At 33.9% G+C, this 27,004-nt stretch overlaps 4 protein-coding genes across 4 annotated transcripts; all 4 read left to right on the plus strand.

Annotated features, from left to right (window-relative positions):
* Positions 1-14,217: 14,217 nt before the first annotated feature.
* LOC149882585 (zinc finger BED domain-containing protein 4-like) lies at positions 14,218-15,457 on the plus strand. Its single transcript, XM_090100097.1, has 4 exons — positions 14,218-14,240; positions 14,439-14,854; positions 14,907-15,179; positions 15,336-15,457. The coding sequence occupies exons 1-4, from the start codon at positions 14,218-14,220 to the stop codon at positions 15,455-15,457; spliced, it is 834 nt and encodes a 277-aa protein (XP_089956223.1).
* A 5,780-nt stretch (positions 15,458-21,237) lies between these two features.
* On the plus strand, positions 21,238-23,139 carry LOC149882586 (uncharacterized). The gene has a single exon (XM_090100099.1). The coding sequence runs from the start codon at positions 21,238-21,240 to the stop codon at positions 23,137-23,139; it is 1,902 nt and encodes a 633-aa protein (XP_089956225.1).
* Positions 23,140-23,290: 151 nt separating this feature from the next.
* Positions 23,291-24,406, plus strand: LOC149882587 (uncharacterized). The gene is made up of 2 exons (XM_090100100.1): positions 23,291-23,870; positions 23,958-24,406. The coding sequence occupies exons 1-2, from the start codon at positions 23,291-23,293 to the stop codon at positions 24,404-24,406; spliced, it is 1,029 nt and encodes a 342-aa protein (XP_089956226.1).
* A 312-nt stretch (positions 24,407-24,718) lies between these two features.
* Positions 24,719-25,393, plus strand: LOC149882588 (uncharacterized). The gene has a single exon (XM_090100101.1). It carries the CDS (start codon positions 24,719-24,721, stop codon positions 25,391-25,393), a length of 675 nt encoding a protein of 224 aa, XP_089956227.1.
* The last annotated feature ends 1,611 nt before the right edge of the window (positions 25,394-27,004 follow it).

Genomic DNA, 27,004 nt, shown 5'->3' on the forward strand with positions numbered 1-27,004 from the left:
ACTGGTCTCAAATGAAATACAGTAAGCCGTCTTATTTAAAACGTCTTAAAGTTGCCTTAAGACGTAAAGTTGTCTTAAACTGATCTAAAATGAAACACTTTGAGTCATCTTATTTAAAACATCTTAAAGTTGTCTGTGTGTGTGTATATATATATATATATATATATATATATATATATATATATATATATATATATATATATATATATATATATATATATAACGAAGAAACAACAACTATGTATGGTACTTAAAGTTTCATGCCTAGCGGCAATCATCAGCCATGAAATACAAATCAAAAATCTATAAAAACCGTTACAAATTGCAAAAATTACTGTATCGTGTGCTCACTTTAAACCTCAATGACTGCTCTTTCCGGCCTTATAGTAAACCTGAAAATGTTTTAAGCTATATTCATGCTGAATCCAACCATCCTCCTAACATTTTAAAGCAGATCCCGCATTCCATCGAGCTACGATTGTCTGCCAATTCATCTAGCGAACAAATCTTCAGAAATTCTTCTTATATGTATGAGGAAGCCTTAGAAAAATCAGGTTACGACCAAAAGCTTATATACATCCCCAATTTACAACCTGTTAACAACAAAAGTCGTAAGCGAAGAATTATCTGGTTCAATCCTCCTTACAGCAAAAATGTTTGCACAAATATAGGAAAGCGGTTTTTAAACCTGGTCGACAAACATTTCCCAGTAACCCACAAACTCCATAAGATTTTCAATAGAAATTACATTAAAGTGAGCTACAGCTGCATGCCGAACATAAAAGACATCATAAATTCCCACAACCAAAGCATTCTGCAAAAAAGCCAGCAGCAAAAAAACCAGCAGCAAAAAAACCCCAACATTACAGAAAAAACCTGTAATTGCATCAATAAAACTAAGTGTCCTTTACATCAAAATTGTCTTACAAAAAACATAGTCTACCAAGCCACCATCTCTTCCAGCAACCCAGTAATAAAAAAAAAAATATATATTACGGCATCAGCGAAACACCTTTCAAACTAAGGTATGCAAACCACCAAAAATCCTTTAACATTGAAAAATATAAGAACGACACAGAACTATCGAAAGAAATATGGAAAATGAAAGAAGAAAATTTCACACCTATCGTTAAGTGGAAGATAATCAAACATTGCAAATCGTACAACCCGGCCACAAAATGTTGCATGCTATGCCTGCATGAGAAGTACATGATTATTATGTTTAATGAAGGTACCTTATTGAATAAGAAGAACGAATTGGTTTCAAAATGCAGGCATGGAAATAAATTTCTTCTTTCGAAATTTGATACTGGTAAGTAGGCCTATATTATTTCTTTCTTTTCTTTTCTTTCTTTCTTTCCTTTCTTTTCTTTCTTTCTTTTCGTTCTTTTCTTTCTTTTCTTTCTTTCCTTTTCTTTTCTTTTCTTTTCTTTTCTTTTCTTTTCTTTTCTTTTCTTTTCTTTTCTTTCCTATCTTTTCTTTTCTTTCTTTTCTTTTCTTTATTTCTCTATTGCTTTCTTTCATTTCTTTACTTCTTTATTGCTTTCTTTCTTTCTTTCTTTTCCTCCTCTTTTTCCTAATATGACGTCAGAGCACACGATACAGTAATTTTTGCAATTTGTAACGGTTTTTATAGATTTTTGATTTGTATTTCATGGCTGATGATTGCCGCTAGGCATGAAACTTTAAGTACCATGCATAGTTGTTGTTTCTTCGTTTTATATATATATATATATATATATATATTGCTCTATTTATACAAAATATTGAGCACTCTTATACGAACAAGAGATATTGTATTTGAAAATAATACAACTTGAAATAGCTATATATATATATATATATATATATATATATATATATATATATATATATATATATATATATATATATATATGGGTAATTCCACGTTAAAGAGGGGGAAAAAAAAATTTCACGGTGACATATAATAACTTCATTAAGTTATTTTCCAACTATTTAAGAGTACTTTTAAGAAAAAAGTTTATTAAAAAAATCATTTTATCTTACTGTAACATACTTTTAAAGTTGTAAGGGTTATATGAGCATTTTTTGACATTTATATAGAGTCATGTTGTGAAGCGTTGAAAAAAGTTTCACTGCTGTTTTTTTAAATAACTTTTACTTCTAAGTTTGACTAAAAGGCAAAATTAAACATTATGCATAATATTTTTTATAAAAGCGAACTGTAACTAGGTCTATAAGAAGAGCACATTAATGAAAACAAGACTTTACGACCGTCACAAAAAAAAGTCGAAAAGTTTTTTCTATGCTTCGTATCAAATTTTTTAAAACTACAACCATGGTAAAAGTAAAGATACTCATACATATTTTATCATTGTTTAAAAAAAAAACATTCAAGTGCTTTAGATCACCATTTCAACATGTTACTAAGTACGTTCCGACCATCACGATATGTTTGTTTTCCCATCACAGCTTCTTGACTTAAAAAGAAAAAAAAGGTTTAAGCGCGAACGATTTAATTCATTTCAAACGATATACATCATTTAAACCAAGTTATAATATAAATCAGTTTTGCTTATTAAACTTGCTTATTAAACTACTAAACTTGTTAAAGTTTTTTTTGAAACTTTGAGTAACTAATGAAACTATGATAGTAAACTATTGAAAGTTTCTTTGCCCGAAAACGGAGACATGGATACCTTAATCTTCTATAGCTGGATTAACGAAGATCATCGCTGTGTTCTCAGTCAACATAAAAAAAAAATAACATAAAAAAGGTATTTTTGAAGATTTCCGCGACAATGTACTAGAGTTTATTAAGCATCATCTCACTAAAAAGCACCAGTTTGAGCAATATTGCAGTCAAAAAGAAAATCTCGAACCAGACCAAATTTTGATACACTTTGATTATTCACAAAACTATACATGTGGTTATCAGGATGCTGTTCAAGCTGCTTATTGGTCTAAGTCAACTATTACCTAGCTTACAGTTGTAATCTATCGTTACCAATTAGAGCCAAAATCAGTTGTAATAATATCCGACGATAATGATAAAACAAAACGCGCCACTACTACATATTTAAGTAAATTATTTGACCTCTATTGCATTGATTATATAAAAAAAGTTATGTTATGGAGTGACGGTCCATGCAATCCATTCAAAAATAGATACATGGCCAACAACAATGCTCTGTGATCCATGCAACATTGCTCAAAATTGCTGCAATCCATACAACATTGCGCGAGGTTAGAATTATTTTGTTCTATCTCCAAGTTTAAACGTTGGGAGAAAGTTTTTGATTTTTTTTCTTAAAGCAAAAGTTATTTAAAATTTTAGCTTTAATTTTTAAAGAAATAATAACTTATACTTTACGTAATTTATTTTAATCAAATTATTTAGAAAAAAATTTCTAAAACATAGCGTATTTTAAAAGTAATCATTACTTACTAAAATTAATAACTCATTTTCTCCTAATTTTTAAAATTGTAGATAGAAAAAAATAATTCTAACCTCGCGATTGCTCTGTGAAATATAATTTTCAAAGTATAGAATGGAGCTTTTTTGCTCTCACGGTAAGGAGCAGTTGATGAAGTAGGACGGTCATAAAAGCGTTTTGTTTGAAACAGCGTAAAATCTCGTGAAGTGGTCGTCTTAAACGCTAAAGACTTTCTCTTAGCATCAAATGGGTGCAAAACTTAAGTTAAACTTATCAACACAGATGATATTAATCTAAGATGGGCCTTAATAGCTGATAAAAAAGAAGAAGCGAAAGCCGTTACAAATATTACCAAAATGCATTTCTGGCATATAAAAATGGAAAGTTTTTGGTTTCTAAATTCTGTAATATTTTGTAATTGGGTTGCAGAACAATTTTAAAATTTATATATTAGTAAAAAAAATTTACTTTTTAAAGGTATTTTTTTCCTTTATTGGATTCCCGGCTCTTCAAAAGATTTGCGAGACATATGAAAGTACATACTCCTAGATATTGTGTTGTAATAAATAGAGTTAATAAAACAAAAAAAAACAGGGAGCATAACTAGCATGAAGCGTTTGTTGCCTACTCCAAATAAAACGATCCCAGTAATGAAGAAACATCATGGATAACCTTGATAATATTATAAAATTCATATTTTTTTACATAACTTAATTGGTTTTTATAATCATTCATCTTTTATTATGTCATTCATTGCGTTACTTGTTGTTTTACATTTTTGGCTCTTTCGTTACGACCGTCACAGTTACGACCATCACGACATAAAGCTTAATGAAATTCTCGGAAAATTTCAAGCAAAAACTATAAAACTCACCATATAGTAAGTTCAATGAGTAGTTAAAGAACACAGCAAAGGATTTTTTTTTTCACTGTGTAGATGGCTGCATAAAGATTGACAAAGTTTATTTGTTTAGATTTGTCAAAAAGAGTGCATGATTATATTTTTAATTTACAAAAAAGAGTACATGATTATATTTTTAATAAGATTTTCTTAATGCTGGAGCGTTTTTAACATGTTCTGAATAAATTTATATACAGTCATCTCCGATTCCTTTGGATTTGTCTCTCGAACAGCCGCTAAAAAAAGAAAATTAATTAAACAATAATAGGTTAAGAAAATCATTGATTTTTTTGGAAAGCAGCGTTAAAAGACACTTACCAAGTATACATTTATAAAGGTGGGTTTCTTTAAAACTTCGCTTTCCGCCTTTCTGACCATCCATGTTGAAATTTATCTTTAGCGAACAATCTAATATCTTAGTTCGATTAGTTTCTCACAAATCTGTAAAATATGTGCTTGTAATAACCTTGCCATAGGACCTTTACGGAAATAGCTCAAAATTCTTTTAAATTATTAGTGGGCCTTTTGCATATTGTCAAATCCGGAAACACATTTAATACCAGTAGCTAAAAGAAGAGACTTATATTTTTGATGTTACTTATACGACTGGCAACTAAAATCATAATCTGTTGGCTTGAAAAATTCTTGTTCTGCATTAAATACTTCCCTTCATTCCCAAGAACTTTTGATAATGCCCCTTTCACAAGAATAATAGCCAGTATGAGCAACAGTCCATTTTAAAAATGATCTTGCTGGGGCACCACTGAGAAAAGCTCTAACTTTAACAGTGTGTACAACTGATTTCATTGCCAGAAAAAACTGTCCGGATAACTTTAAACCACACAATTCTTGTAACTCTTCTGCAATTGGAATTAAAGACGCAATTAAAGAAGCAATTAGAGAAGGAATTAAAGCATGGGCGCATAAGAGTGGACGTGCAACTTATTATTATAGTTTAAACATTTTGTATTAGTTTAAACTTTTGTAGCATTTGTTTAATAAGAGTGTTCAGGATAAAGTAACTACTTCACTTGTTCACAAATTATTAAACAAATTACAGTAAGGTAAAGGAAGTTAGTTGTCGGCACGAACAGTTTTATTAATTATAATAAAAAATTTATAATTAAAAAAAATTAATTTTTCAAGATGAACATTTGTAAAGTTGAGATTTTTTTTTCGTGTATTTTTATTCGTGTATTTTATTTTGTGCATTTTTATTCGTGTATTTTATTTCGTGTATATCAAAGTCTGTCAATGATAATACAGACATGTAAGGATTATTTTAAAATGACTAAAAAAAGTATAGCGAAACATAAAAAAGTTTAAATTTTTTTGTCAAGATCTCGTTTCATTCAATTCTTGGGTCCGTCATTCACCAGCTTGGTCCTTCATTCACCAGGCTTTTTTATATTTCATTTGATAATGCAAAACCTTTTAAAAAGTTATTCAAATTTAAAATTATCTTGCAAAATGCGGCCAGGTATATCATGTTTTCGTTTTTCATATTTCATTTATCATAAAAAGCACATAATAACCCATTAGTTTTTGTCAAATAAAATTTAGTTTATATATAGCTGGTAAATCATATTATGCTTATATTAAATACTTAGTAATTCTTGCGGTTTGCCATAAATTGGCTTTGCTAAATTTTTTAAAACTGTGACAAATTATTTTTTCTTTCTTGTATTTATATTCATTTTATGTATAAGTTATTTATCCTTAGCTGTATATATTTCTGTTGTTGAACATATATATATATATATATATATATATATATATATATATATATATATATATATATATATATATATATATATATATATATATATGCATATACACACACACACTTCTTTTAAACCGTCTTTAAGATAACTGAAATAAGACAGCTTTAAGACGTTTTAAATATGACAGCCTACAGTGTTTCATTTTCGACCAGTTTAAGGCAACGTTAAGACGTCTTAAATAAGACATCTTTAAGACGTCTTAGATAAGACAACTTTAAGACGTCTTAAATAAGACAACTTTAAGACGTTTTTAATTAGACAACTTAAAGCGTTTCATTTGAGACCAGTTTAAGACATCTTTAATACCAATTTTAAGTCGTCTTAATTTTGTCTTTAAGGCGACTTGTTGTTGGGTAGGAAATGTTCATGATTAAAGACACTTTAAACTGTTTATTCCGAAAGACATCTTAAACTGGTTATTCCGACAGACGTCTTGTTAAGATGTCTTAAGGTTGTTTTAAACTGGTTGTCGGAAGACGTCTTAATGAGCTATGGAAAGGCCGTCTTAAACACGTCTTTAACTAGTTGCAGACGTCTTGACGAGTTGAAGATAAGTTACATATGTCTTAAAGTCGTCTTACGTTAGTTGGGAAAGATGTATTAAAAGATAAAATAAAAAACAAAAATCTTTTTTCAAAGATAATTTTGTTTTCAACGAGTTTAAGAAAACTTCCCCTGGAATTTTGCAGAAACATGCTTTGCACGCTCTAATTTAAAACAACTTTTAGTTTTGAATGATACAAAAACTAAATAGAAGAAACATATTACAATGACCTTCACTTATAAACGTTCGGAGTAATATCTTGGGTTCATGAATATTTTTCTGTGAAGGCTTTTCTTTCCCTCAAATTTGCATTATTTTTTTATATTCTTAGAGGAGACTGGGGTTAGTTGGCTACAGGGGGAAGTTGACACACTGCGTTTAAAGTTGGAATTTTCCACCAGTAATTTCCTAAATTCACATGGAACTTTCCTATTTTTCTAATTCATCTTTCAGTGCAGTATCAAGGCTACAAGCGCATGCGCATAGACGTTATAGCGAACTTTGTATTTTGTTTACTAATTTTGTAACTTTTGTAACTATATTATTTCTTCAAGTTAAAAAAGCACTAGCATTAGCAACAAGTAAACTCGAACCAGTCACATTTTGTGTTTCTCAATATTTCGCGTTTTTGGGGATTTATAAGCCATTTTGTGAGCAAAAAGCTATTTGGGTTTGTTGGCACAATGATCGCGGGGCTAGTTGGCAGCATGGGCCAACTTACACTTTTTTACATTGATCGTAAATTCACTAAAATTATATAACACTGCAGATCTACAGACATGCAAAGTTATAAAAGATAAGTTATTGTTGGATAAAATTTATCAAGAGTTTTCATAAAAAAAGATGCACTTGAAATAGATGCTTAACGTTACTAAACTTGTCTCTTTTCATATGGTAAGCCAACTTACCCTGAGAGTATAAGCAACTTACCCCGGCTAGGGGTAAGTTGGCACATATTTTTTGTTTGTTTAGGAGGCCCTTTTTAAGCCACCAATTACTTTTTTTATAATATTTGACGGTTGAACGTGCTTGCCAAATTTATATTCTTTTGAACTGAAATTTGATTTCTTCAAAAAAATTCACCCAGAAATGCATAGAGCTCAAAAACAAAAACTGTAGCCACTTTGTCCCGGTCTCCCCTATCATCTTTTTTGGCTAATTGGCTTTATAAAGTACTTTATCTCTACTTTATCAAAGTTGTTGATGTTGTAATTCCGAAGCACTGATTTAATACTATCATTTTATTTTTGTTTCAATGAAACTTCAATGAATATCCTTCTTAAAAAAAAAAGCTGCTTAAAGCTATTAAGTACGTTGCTTTTGGGTATTAATTTCCCAATCTAATAAAAATGCTCTTCATGATAACAGAGGTTATAACACTTACTTATGGATTCTACTTAAAATTGCCAGCGCGAAACGCACAAAAGTTTTATTGCAAAGTCTGATAAAAGCTACTGAAAAATATCATTTATAAATACGGAGAAAGTAAACAGAATAGACTTAACACACCCTGTAAAAATGACAGTTAATACCAACTTCATGTCCCCTGGAAACCTCTTTAGGGGTAAATAGTATATGGGTAAAAAGTTCACCACAAGAAATTTCAAAATCAAACATGGCTCTCCGAGCGAGATATTTACATTCAAAGTTTTGATCCATAAATATTAGATATTGTCAAAACTTAACACATTATTTTGCTTTTTTTTCTATATTGAGAAGCTCTTTATTGTTTCAAATAGAAACAGCAAATATTTACAACAAATGTCACCATTTTCCAGGAAAGGGCACTCACCCTCTTAAATATTTCTTCATAGATTAATTTTCTTTTGTGCATTGTTGGTTTTCTAATTTCGAAGTTCCAAAACTAAAATGCCAAACAAAAGCAAAACTCTTAAGGAATTCAGAAAAACAGTGTGTTTTTTGTGCCTTCAGAAAGTCGACATACAACTTACTGCATTCATAACTAAAAAAGTGCATTTAATTGTAAACAAAGACATTGACTTCACCGATCAAACGGTACCCACAGGTGTCTGTAGTGGTTGGAGAAAAAAAGTTGAAAAAAAAGCTTGACAAGGGTGCAAGTTTAGAGTATTCTATATTGTTTAATTTTGATTCCATTTTAGTAAGACCTTTTACAAGGATAAGCACAGTATGAAGTTGTTTGATCTGTAAAATTGGAAAAACTACATCAAGAGACAGACATCCTTTGTCAGAACACCACGATACAAAATTTCTCAGCAAAACTGGTCTGGATAAAAGTGTTTAAAGTTCAAAACCCATCACGGAAAAACTCTGTGCAAGTTGCTTCTGAAAAATTGGCCGAGGCCTACCACATTTCTGCATACCACGAACAGGGCATGAAAATCTAAGAAAACCTGCAATAAAAGATTCACAGGGTGCTGAACAAATAGCATCTCAAGTGGTTAAACTTAAGGTAGCATCCCCATATGGTGCAATCCAACTGAGCATAGGATCTGGTGGAAGGCAAAAATAATACAACTGGTATCAACATTAAACCAATCTTCAACAGGCAAAGTCGTTGAGCCCAATTTTGAAAAAAGTTTTACAGCTGTTGGTCGAGCTTTGCGAGATTTATTTACCACCTCGCAAATTAGTATCTCTACTGAGTGGACTGGCAAAGAACAGACAAAGAATGTTTTCAAAAGTCTTAAGCAATTTGCACAAAAGGTTGTAAATGCAAGAGATTTGCAGAATAACTACTTTCTAAAGATTTGCATGGATGGTGGTGGATCATTTTTTAAAGTCACTCTAAGAGTCATCCCATGTGAGACTAACCTAACTCAAAAAAGCTTCAGGCTTCTCACTCATCAAGCCTCTAAAGATACTGGAGTGAGAAGACAACTGCTGGTGGCAGTGGCTGAAGAGGTTCCAGAAGTTTATGAAAATATCAAAAATGTCTTGGGCCATTTCATGCTGACAAGATACCTTTTGTTGTTTCTTGTGACCTGAAGATTGCCAACATCATCTGTGGAATCCAGGCGCATTCTAGTAGTCACCCTTGCTGCTGGTGTCAAATTGCATAAACAGATCTTTTCAATGTTCATGCTCTCTGAACAAGGAGTGCTTCAAAACTTTTAAGTTAACAGGATGCAATTTGAAACAAGCCCGAGAGTTCAAAAGTGTTGTTCAGCCACCAATCATTCCAGGAGATGAATCATCATTGATTTTTGACCTGATTCCGCCCATGGAGCTGCATCTCATGTTTAAAGTTGTAAATCACATGTTCAAGGCATTGCTTCGAGTGTGGCCAGGCGCCAAAGAATGGCCTTTGAAGCTGCATATTAGCATACCATGGGGATCAATTCAATGGGAATGAATGCAAGAAGATTTTGGAAAATTTTGATCTGTTGAGTCTCTTGCACCAATAGACAAAGCTCAAGAAGTGGCAAAGTTCACTGGTGCATTTCAAACACTTCATGCTGTTGTATCAGCCTGTTTTGGAAACCATTTGGAAGCCAACTACAGTCAGAAGATTGAGGCATTCAAATATTTGTACCTAAGACTTCCAATAATTGTGACACCAAAAGTTCATGCTCTTTTTTACCATGTTCCTCACCTCATCTCTAGAAATAGCTGTTCTTTGGGACTCTTTAGTGAACAAACAACCGAGGCAATGCATTCCAACTCTATAAGCAGCAATAATGAGCTTCTAAATATAAAAAAAAAACAAAAAATGTGTTAAATTTTGACAATATCTATATGGCAAAAATGAGATTTACGGATCAAAACTTTGAATGTGAATATCTCGCTCGGACAGCCATATTTGATTTTGAAATTTCTAGTGGTGAACTTTATACCTAAAATCAACTTAATCCTAAAGGGGTTTCCAAGGGACCAAAAGTTGTCATTTTTACAGAGTGAGTCAGCTGTTAATGGTCAGCTATAATCAGAGAAGATGGGTTGAATTTGTCACTCTCCTACTCAAGTCCTAATTGCTTTGTCTTCACAATGTTTAGGTCTCTTTCTGAAAATATGGAAAAAAGTACATAAGCTGGAGAGCAGGAAAAAAATAATATTCTTCCCATCAGTGATATGAATAATTAATTTATTTATTTAATTAACTAATAATTTCCTCGAACTTGGTTAAATACAAAGCACTGCCGATGTTGAACCTTAAAGGTAACCTACATAAGAACTATAAATCTAGAAATAAAGTTTGTTGTTAATTCAAGTTGGTATTACACAGTTTCGCGCTCAGGGTTGGCCTTAATGAGTTTTGTGCTATATGGAAGGAAAAAAATCCCCACCTTCCCATATAGCCTAAAAGATCACCTTCTTTGAAAACACAAAGAAAAAGCAGACGATATCAAGTTAACTACTTCGGCTTCAAGAAATCGAAAAAACAATGAGATTTAATTAATTATACGAATCAAGCTGGAAATCGATGTAAACCAATTAATTTGAGAACTGATTCGATCAATGATGAACCGTGACTTGTCTTTCGCATTAGCTAATGAAATGTCTTTATTGAACAAATGTCTTTATTGAAAAATTCACTCAAAGAATTCAAAATTGTTATAAATCGTCACAGCATAAAACGCTACATTGAACATGAGTGTGAAAATAATTTTTCACTCATAAGAGAAGAAATTGAAAAATTTCTCATCTCGTTGATATTTGATAGTATGTCGCAATATGGAAGAAACGTGTTCGGAGTTAGCTGTAGATATATTAAGGAAAGGCAAATAGCTGACAGAACCTATGGCATAGTTACTCAAGAAGGTCAACTGTTTGTCGAGATTTTGGCTGCTCAGTTAGAAAATATCATTGGAAAAATTGGAAAATGTGCTAATGATATCTACGCAACTTGCACAGACCAAGGAAAGAACATGACGAAGGCTTCAAATATTCTTCAAAGTGCACAAGATCAAATGAAAATGATCCTTGAAATTTATGGTGACGAATTTATTGATTTCGAAGACAAGGAAATTGATATTGGCGCTTTAAAGGATGAAGAAGGGAAATATAGTGACGTCCACACTGTTTAAGTTGAAAAATCAGTTGGATTGTTCTGTTCAGCCATGTTTTGTGGCGCACATGTGTGTCAGCTAGCTGCAAAGTACGTCACGTCAATGTTTGAAGATGCATTGAATAACATCAAAAAAGTTGCTATCGAATCCAAAAAAGTAGCACATATTCAAACATTTAAAAATCTAAAAAAGCCTCGCACAGGCATTGAACCACGCTGGGATTCTACTTTTTTGATGATAGAAGATTTCCATACCAACGCAAAAACATACCAAAGGCTGAGATACGACCAATTAAAATTATATTATGCGTCATGAAGCTTAATAAATGAATATCTCGATGCATTTTTACCAATACGTTCGGCCATGATGGATTTTCAATCCGTAAAATTATCAATGAGCGAGTTCTACGTTTGATGGATTCGAATGAAAATAGAAATTGAGGATGTTCCAGCAAGTCATTTAATATATTGGAGGAGGAACCAGACAAGGTATTGTTAATGCATCTTTAGAGATAGATTAAGATATTCGTCAAGTAATTTTAAAATGGACTCTCGATGAACCCCGAGTGGCATTAGACGCTGCATTCAACATTCCTGCGTACTGGAAGAAAAACCAGAAAACAAAATGGAATCATCTCCATGAAATCTTGCAAGTAGTTTACGGTGTAGCATTCTCCAGCGTAAAAGTTGGACATGATTTTTCTGGATTCGCTTTGGTTTACAACTATCTACGCAATCGCATTTCAAATGATTTCTTAGATTATCATGGTGGTAAAAAATAGTGTAGATTTAATTAATAAAATAAAATTTGTTTACAAAACTGAACATTTCACATTTTTTATTAGTCAAACAATTTTTTTTTAGCGCCCGATGCAAGAAACGAATTCTAAAAACTTTTTTAGAGTCGAATTATAAAAAATATTTTACAAAGTAATAAAACTCTTTTAGACTTTGTTTTAGAAAAGTATTTGAAAGTAATCTGGCACAAAAGTCAAAGTTAATTTTCAGAATAGAATTATGATAGTTTTAATGTCTCAAGTGTCGAAGCGGGCATTCCAAGGCATCATACTTTAATCGTTTAAATTGAAAATTAAATTTAGTATTACCAACATTTTTAACATGTAAATTGCTAAAAGTATGAATGTAAAATGCTAAAATAAAAGCTAATTTTCAAATTTTGGCAGTTTCAAAATCACTTAGTCACTTTATTTTGAGCAAATTTCATCAAACACTTGACCAAAGCTTTTGATTTCTAAAGAAAAAAAATACTATTTAAAAATATTTGTGCTAGCTTAGCGTTTATTTCCGAATAGGAACAACAAATTAGTCTTCAGATAAGAAGCCAAAAGGTGTTTTTCATCTTAAAAATCACGAGGATTAATTTCAACTTTTTTTCCAGAATAAATTCTTTTTCAAGAACTTTAATTTTTCTGTGTCAAAATGCCAAAATAAAGCTAAAAAATCGTAAAATGCCATTTGATCAAAAAAATGCCAATTTTCCAAATATTGACATCCTATAATACCATGTAGCAACGCTTGTTTAATTGAGGGAGGCAGAAACATAAATATTTGACTCAGAGGCATTTAATTGCTAGTTTATTTGTTTGAATTGTACCATTTACAATTTGAAAAGGATGTTTTCTCTTTAAAATACGTGTAAGAGAAAAAGAATTTTAATAGCCAAACATAATCATTGATATTTGTTTTATTAAAAAATAAATTTTGGGTTAAGATCACAGCTCTTCAAAAAAAACAATTATAACGGTTCAGTTAGGTTAAAAAATAAATTTTGGCCAGAGATTTTCCTACAGTTAAAAATTGTGTTCTTACCGCTGCTTGAAATAGTCAGTTGTCCTATGATTAATCTATTTTAATCTGAAACGCCACGCTGGTGAAAAATTAAATTTTTAATAAGGCTTGCTTCGACCATAAATTATTCGACGTATCCTAGAACGGAATTAAATATTCTGGCATAGAATTATTTTCTATTTCTTTATGTTGGAGACAATTAGATCATAGAAATTTATGCTGTAAATTAGAGATAAAACAATCGAGTTACGGTTTTAAAAATCGTATTTTTTTGTTCAACTTTGAAAGCTGTCAGTTAAGCAAAGTTTCTTAAATTAAACGATGTCGAAATCCGTTAAACTCCAAAAAAAGTTAATTAAACGGTTATGAAAGCCGTAAAAAGTTGTAGCTTTAACTTTAAATCGACTTTGAAAACCTTTAAAAGTTGTTAAGACCTAATTAAAACGATGTTGAGAGCCGAAAAATGTTGTAAATCAAACTTTTACGGTTATGAAAATCGTATAAATTTATTTACATTATATTGAACGAATTTGAAAACTTTATAACTTTGTGTATGTTATTTAACAAGATTTAAACACTGTAAAACATCAAACAAATTTTCCAAAAACCTATCGCTCGCTAGTTTGGCAGTACTTCCTGAAGGAATACAGAGGAGATAAGGCCTACGGTGTGTGCAATATCTGCAAGAAGGACCTGAAAATGAATTCTGGGTCAACATCGACCTTGAGTGGTCACCTACGATCCAACCATAAGGATGAGTACATCGAAATATGTCAGAATCAAAAGATACAGAGTAAGGCAGAAGCTGCCAAGGAGGACAGAAGATAAATTGGAAACCGTTGTCACTGGTAACTTAGTTATATAATGAATCTTACGATACGATGTAGCGAAGTTATACAACTTTATGTCAAATTTATATGTTTTTTTATTGATGAAAACAACGAAATCCGAAGTTAATTCAGTGTTAACAAATGTATACAATATTTTTTAGGTCGCAGGAAAAGAAAAAGGGTACTAAAGCCAGAAAGAATCTGTGCTATCCAACACAGTGCACCACTCAACTTCGTGGTGACATGGAGCTCATGATTTACCTTGCAACTGACAATCAGCCTTTCTCCATCTGTGACTCTATCCCGTTTCAAAGAGCGCTTGCCCACTTTGACTCGAGGTTTAAGGTTAAAAGTGGTGCTTGCATGGCTCGCTTCCAGTTACCTCTCCTCTATTGGAATCTGCAGATGGCCATGAAAGGCATGTTTGACAAGGAGCTTCCTCATTGCGACCGAGTTGCAATCAGGACTGACATCTGGACCTCACACAACAACAACCAATTCATGGTGGTGACTCTTCATTACATCGCTAAAGAGTTTGTTCTACGAAAGGTAACTGTTGGAGTTGTTCCATTCACAGGTAAGCACACTGGTCAAAAAATTGCTACTCAATTGGATAACTTGGTTAAAAGTTTTGAGTTACTCAAAATGGTCAAGAAGAGGGTTGTTGTGTGATCAAGCTTCAAATATAAAAGCTGCTTTGAGGAAGTCAGAGACTATTGCTGATCTTGAAAGAGGTTCAATCAAATGCATTAACCACAAGCTTAACATAGCCTTGGAAAAGACTGTCAATAAACATCCTGATATCAAGGCTGCTATCGATGCATGCAGAACAATCTCCGCCCGAGTCCATCACTCTCCTCTTGCTAAAGGGGTGTTGAAAAAGAAGTGCCTCGAGATGAATGGTAATATTTTTAATTTTTTAAGTAGATACCAATACGAAGTTTTACAACTTAATGTCAAATTTTTGCAAATATTTTTTAATTTCAAACCAAGTTTTCTAAGAATTTACGATTTCACCCAAATTTTTTGACGAAATTTTACTTTAGTTTTTGTTTCAGTACCCTACAGAAAGATCAGTGTTCCTTGTGCTACCAGATGGAATTCTGTCCAGATGATGCTCCTAGACATCAACCATCTTCAAAGTGTGCTGTGTGTTCTCCGGGCTGAAAAAAAGGAATGAACGATACCCATTCCTACGGATGAACAGTTTGAGCTAGTTGCAACCATTCTGCCACTCCTGACAACATGCCGAGTCATCTCTGAGCCAATATTGAGAGATAAGACAATTAGAATGGATAGAGCACTGACAGCAATTGTTCATCTTGAGGATAGGTGTGCTTCTCTGAGGGTCAAAAAAATTAGAAAGAACAGTGTCACTAGAGTAGGTCCTTTCATGGTTGAGCTCATTGTAGAACTCGAGAAACGATTCCCAAGAGGAGGATGTGACATCATGCCTTATTCAGTAGGCTGCCTGCTACACCCCTTCTTGAAAGGCCAACAACTGCACGGCTATGGTGTCAGGGATGAGATTTTTGACAAGCTGAAAGCCAGTCATCCTACAACAGCAGACTGGATGTCAAGCCAGCAAGGTTCAATCAATGTCTCAGATGAGATCACCCATAAGTTTCTTGAAGATGATGGTGAGACTGAATTCTGGAAGGCAGCAGCAAAGGTAATAGTATTAAGTATAATATAAAAAAAAATTCTTTAAAACTAGTTAAATATACTTCTACTAATCTTAATGCAATCCAACAAACAAAGAAATAAAAATTTTAATTTGAGGATACGATGCCAAACGCGGGGGAGGGGGTGGTGGTGGTGTTGGTGGTTCCAAGTTAAACGAACTTTTTAGAAATTATTTGAATTAAAACCATTTTAGATTAAAGAAAGCGAAGTTATACGAATTTTTCTAAACGTTTAACTTCCTTCCTTTCTTTTATACTGTGTCCAGCCAATTCAGGCAGACAAATGCTACAGCTGAGGATCCTCCGATTTCTGTTGAGTGGGAAAAATTCAGAGAAACAGCTGTGATTGATTCGAAAGTTGATGCCCTTGACTGGTGGAGGACAAATCGCAAAGAGATGCCCATCTTGGCAGGACTTGCACGGAGGTATTATTGCCTGCCAGCCTCAAGTGCCTTAAGTGAGCGAACCTTTAGTGAAGCTGGACAGATGGTCCACGAAAAGAGATGCAGGTTGTTTCCAAAAACCACTGAGAAGTTGGTCTTCATCAATGAGAATTTCAATCTCTTAAATTCCTATGTTCCAGTTTGGGAATACCGCTCCATGAAAGAGCAAGTGGCAGCCAGACCTGTAGTCTATACTTCAAGTTTTTATTATTAAGAAACAGAAGGGCAGAGATTGCTAGCATATACCAAACCAGTTATCAATTCACTTTCTATCGATGTCTTTGAACCTGAATGTAGTTTCTCATCGATTGTGATTTTTTCCAAATCTAATAGATAGAGTAGGAGTCTTGGAGAATAGAAGGGAAGAGCATAACAGTACTAGCACAGGAACAGACAAGTTCAGCTTAAAGTATGGCTTATCAGTTCACTTCACTTAAAAGTTTTTGCTTATAGAGCTTGAAGTTGAAGTCATTAATCTTGAACTTGAAGTCATTGACCTTAAAACCTGAACGAAGTCACGCGACGTTCGTTTGTTTTCTTTTTATATGCACTCGTTTCGTTTACTCAAAAGATTTCGAAGACAGTTTAACTTTTGGAAGTGAATTTGAAAACCGTTAGAAATTTTAAACAGTTTTAAAACACGCCATTTTCGAATTTACACAACTTTTTACAATTTTGAAAACCGCGAAAATATATTTTATTTGAAGTAATACGGTTTTGAAAACCGTTTAATCAAGTTTTATGCAACTTTTAACGATTTCGAAACACGTTCACACACGACTTTTAGCGACGTCGAAGCTTTGACTTCAAAACACATCAACCTCGATTGTTTAATCTCTACTGCAAATGGTTCAACCCTTTGAAAACTTAACTTAATTTCGAATATGGCACAGGACGCCATCGACACAACATGAGACGACTTTATGACGTATGTAACTTATCTTTAACTCGTCTAGACGTCTGCAACTAGTTAAAGACAGCTTTTCCACACCTCATTAAGACGTCTTCCGACAACCAGTTTAAGACGTCCGTAAGACATCTTAACAAGACGTCTAATAGAATAACCAGTTTAAGACGTCCGTAAGACATCTGAATAAGACGTCTGTCGGAACAACCAGTTTAAGACCTCCGTAAGACATTTGAAGAAGACGTCTGTCGGAACAACCAGATTAAGGTCCGTAAGATATCTTAACAAAGGTCCGTAAGATATCTTAACAAAACGTCTTTCGGAATAACCATTTTAAGACGTCTTTAACACATCTTAACAAGACGTCTGTTGCAACAACCAGTTTATGACGTCTATTGGAATAACCAGTTTAAGATGTCTTTCAGAATAACCAGTTTAAGATGTCTTTAACTTATCTTAACAAGAAATCTGTCAGAAAAACCAGTTTAAGACGTCCGTAAGACACCTTAACAAGATGGTTGTCGGAACAACCAGTTTAAGACGTCTGTCCGAATAACCAGCTTCAGACGTCTTTCGGAATGACCAGTCTAAGATGTCTTTAATCATGGACGTTTCCCACCCAACAACAAATCGCCTTAAAGACAAAATTAAGACGACTTAAAATTGGTATTAAAGATGTCTTAAACTGGTCTCAAATGAAACACTGTAAGTCGTCTTATTTAAAACGTCTTAAAGTTGTCATATTTAACACCTATTAACGACGGCTTAAATAATCGTGTGTAATATATATATATATATATATATATGTTCAACAACAGAAATATATACAGTTATGGTTAAATAACTTAAACATAAAATGAATAAAAGAAAGCAAAAATAATTTGTCACAGTTTTAAAGAATTGAGCAAAGCCAATTTATGGCAAACCGCAAGATTAACTAAGAACTTAATATTAACATAATATGATTTACCAGCTATATATTACCTTAATTTTATTTGACAAAAACTAATGGGTTGTTATGTGCTTTTTATGATAAATGAAAAAATATATGAAATATGAAAAACGAAAAAATGAAATATCTGCCGCATTTTGTAAGATAATTATAAATTTAAATCATTTTTGAAAGGGTTTTGCATTATCAAATGAATTATAAAATAGCTTGGTGAATGAAGGAACTATGCGGGCGAATGAAGGACGAAAGAATTGAATGAAATCAGATCTTGATAAAAAAGTATATTTAAGCTTTTTTATATTTAGCTATACTATTTTTAGTCATTTTAAGTTTATCCTTAAAGGTCTATTTTATCATTCACAGACTTTGTTTACACGAAAAAAGTTCCCAAGTTCACAAATGTTCATCTTGAAAAAATGTTAAAATCTATTCGTGCCAACAACTAATTTTCTTTATCCTGGTGTAATTTGTTTAGTAATTTGTCAAAACGTGAAGTAGTTTCTTTATCATGAACAGTCTTATTAAATAAATGCTATAAAAGTTTAAACTAATGCAAAAAGTTAAACTGTAATAAGTTGCACGTCCACTCTTATACGTCCATGCTTTAATTCTTTCCTTAAATGCGTTTTTAATTACGTCTTTATATCCATTTACGGAAGCATTACAAGAATTGTGTGGTTTAAAGTTATCCGGTCTGACGATAAATTCAGTTTAACACACCGTTAAAGTTAGAACTTTTCTCTGTGATGCTCCAGCAAGATCATTTTTAAAATAGACTGTTGTTTATACTGAATATTATTCTTGTGAAAGGGTGTATTATGAAAAGTTCTTGGGAAGGAAGAGTAGTAATAATATTTAAAATAGTTTAATGAAGAACAAGAATTTTGCAAGCGAACAGATTACGATTTTAGTTTCATGTCGTATAAGTAACATTAAAAATATAGTATTCTCTTATAGCTACTGGTATTATAAATGTTTCCGGATTTCTGCGTTTACTATATGCAAAAGACCAACTAATTATTCAAAAGAACTTTGAACTATTTCCGTAAAGGGCCTATGGGTAGGTTATTACAAGCACATATTTTACAGATATCTGAGAAACTAATCGAATTTAGAAATTACATTGTTCGCTGATGATAAATTTCAACATGGATAGACAGAGAGGCGGATAGAGAAATTTTAAAGAAACCCACCTTTATAAATGTATACTTGGTAAGTGTCTTCTAACGCTGCTTTCCAAAAAAAAAATAATGATCTTCTTGACCTATTATTGCTTCATTAATTTTCTCTTTTTAGAGGCTGTCCGAAAGACATATCCAAGGAATCGGAGAAGTCAGTCCATAAATTTATTCAGGGTGTGTTAACATTAGGACTACTGGACTCGTGACCCCACCTAGAACTACTGAAAGGAGTCATTTTGACTCCTTGCTTGTTTTCGTTTATTTTTAGAGTTTCATTTGTGGTTATTTATTAATAATTATATTTTTTGTAATGTATTATTATTATTGTGTGATGCAACAGTATTGCTTTTGATTGTGTCGTGAATAAAGTCTTCAAGACGTAATTTAAGGTGTGTGAAGGCGTGTTTGAAGGTGTGTTTGTGTGAAGGCGTGTTTGAAGGTGTTAATATTTTGTAGATGCTAATGAGTGTAGGTGTTAAGGTATTTAATTGTTAATGCATAAAATGTGTGAAAATGACGCGATTGTAAAAGTGTATAAAAAGAGTGTGTATTTTGTAAAATGTATTGATTCGCAGTCAGATGTAAAATATATTATCAAGTTCAAAAAGTGACTCTTTAGTGTCTCAGGGAAAACAAAACCTACGAGTTAGCGAAGAATGGACCAAGAGCAAATTTACCAGAGAGAAATCAACATGATAAGAATAAACATTAAAGGCATAGAACGCAACACGATTAATGGCGACAAATCAAGCATAATCTTAGCGCTGGACAAAATAACAAATTTATTGGGAAGACTTGAAATGGCAAAGGATGAGCTGACCAGAAAAATGCTCGACGACGGCGAAAACATCGATTCGGTAGAAGAATGGCTTTCGAAACCAGTAACGGAAGTAGAAGCAGCGATTGAAATCAAAAGCAAAATGGTGGACAAGTTGGATTCGATAAACAAAAACGAATGCGTCAGAAAATTCGAGTATGAAAAACAAATCATGGAATAGCAGTTAACGATTCAAAAAGAAGCAGAACAAGCCTCATTGAGAAAACATCAAAGCGAAGAAGAATGGTATCTAAAGAAACTAAAAATGAAAGAAACAATGCGTAAATCACTTGGAAACGAAAACGAAGCTACTCAGCAATCCGTCAAGCTACAAAAGTACACAATCACAAAATTTAATGGCGATTATAAGGACTGGTTGCGATTTTGGAATCAATTCACGGTAGAAGTCGACAACTCAAACATATCAAACATCAGCAAATTCAATTACTTACTGGAACTCGTCGAAGGAAAGCCCAGAGAGGACATACTTGGTTTACCACATTCGTTGGAGGGATACGATGAAGCTAAACGCATACTACAAGAAATTTACGGAAAAGATATTTGGGTTCACAAAGCATTGATTAAAGATTTGGAAGGATTGACGGCTATACACAGCACGCACAAAATCAAAGAAGTTCACGACTTTTACAACAAGCTTGCGAGATTGTACGAACATTGAAAACTATGCAGAAACTACAAACGGCTCAATCATTCGTGTATTCATTGATGGATAAACTTGGACCAGTTCGTGAAATACTCACACAAAACGATGATGGATGGTAAGAATGGGGACTGGAGCAACTTGTCGAAAAGTTGCAAAAGTACATTGAAAGGAATCCGTTGAACTCAGTTTTTAACCCAAGCGACGAACAAACAAAGGGCGATAAAAAGAACACAAACGTGCAGTCAAGGTCCTATGAACATCGAAGCACTACATTCAAACAGTACAATGGCGGTCTTTATGACAAAGAAATCATGGCAACTAGTGGTAAGCATGGATGTATCTACTGTGGGTTACAAAATCACAAAAGCGAGGATTGTACAAAAGTGCTAACTGTTGCAAGACGCAGGGAGATTTTAACAAGCAAAAGATTATGTTACAACTGCGTTGGTTACGGACACTCGGCGGCAAGTTGTAAATCAAGAGGATGCAGAAAGTGCAACAAAAAACATCACACGTCCATTTGTCAAAATGGGAACGCAACGATGGATGGTAAAATGGAAAATAAAAAAGAAACCATGGGAGCGGTGCTAAATGCAAGTACAACTATTCACCCGACAGTGATTGCAAAAGTAAATGGTGAAAAAGCAAGGATAATGTTGGATACGAGTGCTGGAAGTTCCTATATATGTACAAACTTGATTACGAAACTAAAGCTGAAACCTACACGAAAGGAATATAAAAGTATTGAACAGCTCTATGGAACGGTGGACAAGCGTGTGGAAATCTATGACGTTACGATAGAATCAACAACGATACCGGAATTTCGAATTAAGGTTGAATGCACCAACGCAGAAAAAGAAACACTCACCTTTTTACCCAATCCGATGATTAAGGATGTTAAGAATCATTTTGCAAGACTAAGGAGACTGAAATTTAGCGATGATGAAGGGAGTGACGAACTTCAACCTGTTCACATTATACTCGGTGCTGCTGATTATCATCCAATAAAAACCACGGAACCGGTAGTTCTTGGAAAATATCCGGATAAAGATCCAGGAGCAGAATTAACTATGTTGGGATGGACTTTTTCTGGGAAACGAACACAATTGAGTTCTGGTATTGAGAAAAGTTTCTTATTGAACACTGGTCGTGATGAGTTTGAGCAAATGTGTAGTTTAGAAGTACTTGGATTGTCAGACACAAACAGTGAGTCAATGTTCCACCAAGACTTCAGCGAAAAACTGCATCAAACCGACGAAGGTTACTATGAAACCAAAATGCCGTGGAAAAAGGGTATTGTTCAACTGCCAAACAACAGAAATCTGGCTCTTAAAAGATTGGGAAGTGTAACAACTCGATTGAAAAAACTTAAAAAACTAGAACAGTATAATGATATAATGATGGAACAAATCAATGAGGGAATATTGGAAATGGCACCAGAAAAACCTACGGGAGAAATTATTTACTACGTTCCTCATCAAGCAGTAATCAAAGAAAATGCTGAGTCAACGAAAATGAGAATAGTTTATGATTGTTCAGCTAGGAAAGACGCTCAATCACCTTCATTAAATGACTGTCTAGAAGTGGGACCATCGCTGCAACCTTTGATATTTGACATACTCATACGAAATCGGATGAATAAACTCTGCGTGTTAGCTGACGTGAAGAAGGCGTTTCTACAAATTAGAATACACGAAATGGATAGAGACGCACAACGCTTAATTTGGTATAAGGACTTAAAGAAAATGGAATTAACGGAGTTACGATTTACAAGGGTGATTTTTGGTTCAAGTTCAAGTCCTTACATTCTTGGCGCCACGATTAAAAAGCATATATCAAAATACAAGGACATTTATCCAAAAACGGTGCTTGCTTTGGAAGAAGATACTTATGTCGATGATATACAGGCAGGTGGAGAAACAGAAGAAGAACTTATCAGGTTTAAAAATGAATCAACGCAAATCTTTATGGAAGCTGGGTTCCAGCTGCACAAATGGCATAGCAACGTTAGCAATCTGGAAAGCGACGCTGAGGCTAAATCAACAAAAATACTTAGGATTCCTTGGAACAAAGAATCGGATCAACTATCGATTGACTATACTGCATGCATCACTATCGGAAATAAAGGAGCAATAACAAAAAGGAAAATGCTATCAGCTCTCAACAGTGTCTTTGACATATTGGGATTTAGTGCACCTGTATTAATCACTTAGTGCACCTGTATTAATATGCTTGTTAAAACTCGGTTGGGATCAACAAATTCCAAATGAACTTTCAGAAGAATGGAAAACCTGGATCAAGGCAATAAACATCAAGAGAACTATTTCAATTCCGCGGAGTGTCTTGTCTGGAAGAATCATTGAAATGGAGCTCCATGGATTTTCAGACGCAAGTAAATCAGCAGTATGTGCATGCGTCTACGTTGCAGTGAGTCATCAATATTCAAAAACAAGCAACTTACTTGTAGCAAAAGCACGAATTGCACCGAGGGATCTTAGTATTCCAAGACTTGAGCTGGTAGCAGCGCACACCTTGAGCAAGTTAATGAATCATGTTAGGAAGACATTAACCAAGTATAATGTCATTGAAGTATATCATTGGGTTGACAGTACTGCGGTACTTTACTGGTTAAAAGAAAGGGGCAGTTGGTCACAGTTTGTCAGAAACCGAGTTCAGCAGATCTTATTGAATGGAGAAGTAAAATGGCTATATGTCCCAACAAAAGAAAACCCAAGTGATCTTGGAACAAGAGGAGTGAGTCCTGAGAAATTATCAAGCTTGTGGCTAAATGGACCTATATGGTTGAAACACAAGGAAAATTGGCCAATCCAACCGGAAATAATCGAAGCGCCGAATGCATCATGTGAAACTATTAGTGTGAAAGAGAACGTCGGTATGGCAACTGAAGAAATAAAGGAACATAATATATTTAAAGAAATATTGAGTAAACACAAGTATTGGAAAATCATAATAATATCATCCTTTATAAAAATGTTTATATACAATTGTCGAAATGAAGTAAAAATAACAGGACCGCTAAAAGCTGAGGAGATGATGGAAGCGGAGTTAATGAACATTAAGTTACTACAAGAAGCTGTTGCAATAAAGTCCGATGTGGAAGTTAAACAGGATGAGAAACAGCTTTGGAGATGTCACGGAAAAGTCTCTGGGTATAATCCGATAATTGTACCAAATGGATTCCAACTAACTCTAAGAATTATTGAGCATCATCACGCAAAAACGTTACACGGGGGAGTAGGAGGTACAATGAGTAGCATAAGAGAAAGATTTTGGATACCGAATTTGAGAGTTGCCGTAAAAAAGGTCATTTGTGAATGTAATCTATGTAAGAGATATAGAGTGAAGCCGCTTTTACCGCCAACGAGAGCAATGTTGCCACGCTTTAGAACTGAAGATATCGAACCGTTTACGGTTACAGGTGTTGATTTTGCTGGTCCGCTAAAATATAAAACGCCATAAAAGTTGGTCGAAAAATGTTATGTTGCACTCTTTACATGCGCATGTACAAGAGCTGTCTACCTTAGACTTTGTCATGATCTATCGGCAGGAGAATTTCAGAGAACTTTAAAGGAGTTTGTTGCGAGAAAAGGACCACCACAAATGATGATTAGTGATAACGCAAGGACATTTGTGGCAACAGGGAAGTGGTTATTAACACATAAGAAGGATGAAAATCTTCCAAACTATCTTGCTACTACAGCCATAAAATGGAGGTTCAATTTATGAAGAGCGCCGTGGTGGGGAGGTTTGTTTGAAAGATTAATTGGAATAATGAAGAAAAGTTTGTCAAAAACAATCGGTAAGGACATCCTGAGCTTCTTTGAATTGGAAGAAGAATTGTTGGATGTGGAATGCGCTATGAACAATAGGCCACTATGTTACCAAGGTGACCAATTCGATAATCAAGTATTGACGCCAAATGTATTAATGAGGGGGAGCCCTGCAATCTTGCTTGAAGAAGATATTGATTTAATAACAAGGGGCGATTGTGCACTCCGGAGAGTCAAGTTTGTGAAAACTGGTAAGAATCACTTAAGGAAAAGATGGATGAACGAGTACGTGCACGCAATGGAAGAACAACAACAAGCAAAGGAAAAGAGAGGTAATGCAAAACTCCCAGGTGTCGGAAGCATGGTTCTCATTAAAGACGATGTGAAGGACAAGGCACTTCTCAACATCGGTCGAATTGAAAACAACATTAAAGGGAAAGATGGAGTTATTCGTGGCTTTAAAATACGACTGGGAAATGGTTATGTAATTGAACGACCAATTCAGTTGGTGTGTGACTTGGAAATGAGTTGTGGGGCAGAAAGCGAAATCGAATCGGACGAGAATTTGGAAACCAGAGCCGAAGAGGATACCTTGAAAAGAGAAACGAGACTCGCGAAATTGGATGCAAGACAAAAGATCAATTACATCATGGAAGACGAGATGGAAGATAGCTGATTAAAGCCGAAGTCTCAGCTTTAATCGGGGGAGGGTGTCGTGAATAAAGTCTTCAAGACGTAATTTAAGGTGTGTGAAGGCGTGTTTGAAGGTGTGTTTGTGTGAAGGCGTGTTTGAAGGTGTTAATATTTTGTAGATGCTAATGAGTGTAGGTGTTAAGGTATTTAATTGTTAATGCATAAAATGTGTGAAAATGACGCGATTGTAAAAGTGTATAAAAAGAGTGTGTATTTTGTAAAATGTATTGATTCGCAGTCAGATGTAAAATATATTATCAAGTTCAAAAAGTGACTCTTTAGTGTCTCAGGGAAAGTATAAATAATTCCCCACAATTGTTTTTTTTCTGCTTTTCTTATTTTTCTACAGAAAATAACAATAATTATAATAGACGTTTTTCAAACATTTTTTTTTATTCAAAAGTACACATATAAACAACAACTGAAGAACAAAAAGCAGAGAAAATGTAGGTGGAGGAGCATAAAAATGAAAATATGGCGCAGAATTCACCTTCTAAACATTTAGTGTTTCGCATTTTAGGAATTGCCTTTGATTTATGGCAGTATATTGCCCACACAAAGACTTACCACAAGTCTTACAATTGCCGACAGATCTATTTTTCTTGCACTTTTCTTTGATCTGGCAAAATTTTGTTTGAACCATCACTTCTGAGCATGTAAAAACTTGGGACGTGGAACCCTTTTCCCTATCTGTGACATAAGGATCACTCAACTCTCTTACAAGCGTTTGCAAAAATGCCTTGCGTGACATTTTTTTGTAGGTAATCTCCTTGAATATCATCCATGCATTTATACCCGCAAAGTCTAAGGCATTTTCAAATGCATGAACAGGCCATCTCCTTGTGCGTGTTCGTGTGGTATCTTTTCGTGCCATCTGATCCACTACATCTTCTCCATATTTTGTTTCATTGTAAAACTTTACCGTTTCTGGAGTTTTTTTAGCGGAATCAGACGCAACAACAACATCTGGATGGACGGAACTCAAAATGACAACATTTTTGTTGACCTTTCCTTGATATTCTGTAAGTGTAAAATTTTCTTCATTTCTAAACACTTTACTGTTGTAAAATTCCTCTTTCATGGATTTTATTTCTTTAGGCACTTCTCGCCTTATCTTCTTCAGTGTTCCCACGATGGTTGTTCCTTTGCTTTTTAGCTGTTTAGCTAATTTTACTGAAGTAAAATAATTATCGGTTGTAACATTGCGACCTTTTTTCAAAAACGGGTCCAATAACTTCATTACCACATGGTCAGCTAAACGGTCCTCGCAGGTACGGCCTGTATTGCGACAAGAATATCCAGATGGCTATTCAGCCAGAATTCTGCTAGTGTGCACAGGCCCTAACTCAGTGTGTGGAAGAACAAATAAATACACATAACTACTTACCTTCTGGATTTGTTCCTTCTGAGTCTTCAGATTCACTTGATATGTTCTGAGGAATGAAATCTTCATCAGTTTCAGAATCAAATACATGTTCCTGGAATTCGGATTCCGATTCATCCTCCGGTATGGATTGCAAAGTAGCCAGAATATCCTGAGGCTTTATCAAACGTCTTCTCTCCATATTCCTCACAAATTCCATAATTCTATATA

The sequence above is a fragment of the Hydra viridissima genome, unplaced genomic scaffold (assembly GCF_058129835.1).
Source record: "Hydra viridissima isolate aposymbiotic clone 2 unplaced genomic scaffold, HvirCarnegie_v1 scaffold_10, whole genome shotgun sequence".
In the NCBI taxonomy this organism is placed as follows: Eukaryota; Metazoa; Cnidaria; class Hydrozoa; order Anthoathecata; family Hydridae; genus Hydra; species Hydra viridissima.

Bases quoted from the DNA above. Each gene is read 5' to 3' on its own strand.
- LOC149882585 (XM_090100097.1), top strand. From the start codon at position 14,218: ATGTCAGAATCAAAAGATACAGA. The intron at 14,855-14,906 runs GTAAGCACACTG...CTTGGTTAAAAG, and splicing joins TGGAGTTGTTCCATTCACAG to TTTTGAGTTACTCAAAATGG. The intron at 15,180-15,335 runs GTAATATTTTTA...TTTTTGTTTCAG, and splicing joins GAAGTGCCTCGAGATGAATG to TACCCTACAGAAAGATCAGT.
- LOC149882586 (XM_090100099.1), top strand. From the start codon at position 21,238: ATGGCAACTAGTGGTAAGCATGGATGTATCTACTGTGGGTTACAAAAT.
- LOC149882587 (XM_090100100.1), top strand. From the start codon at position 23,291: ATGGAGCTCCATGGATTTTCAGACGCAAGTAAATCAGCAGTATGTGCA. The intron at 23,871-23,957 runs GTAAACACAAGT...TAAAAATAACAG, and splicing joins TATATTTAAAGAAATATTGA to GACCGCTAAAAGCTGAGGAG.
- LOC149882588 (XM_090100101.1), top strand. From the start codon at position 24,719: ATGAAGAAAAGTTTGTCAAAAACAATCGGTAAGGACATCCTGAGCTTC.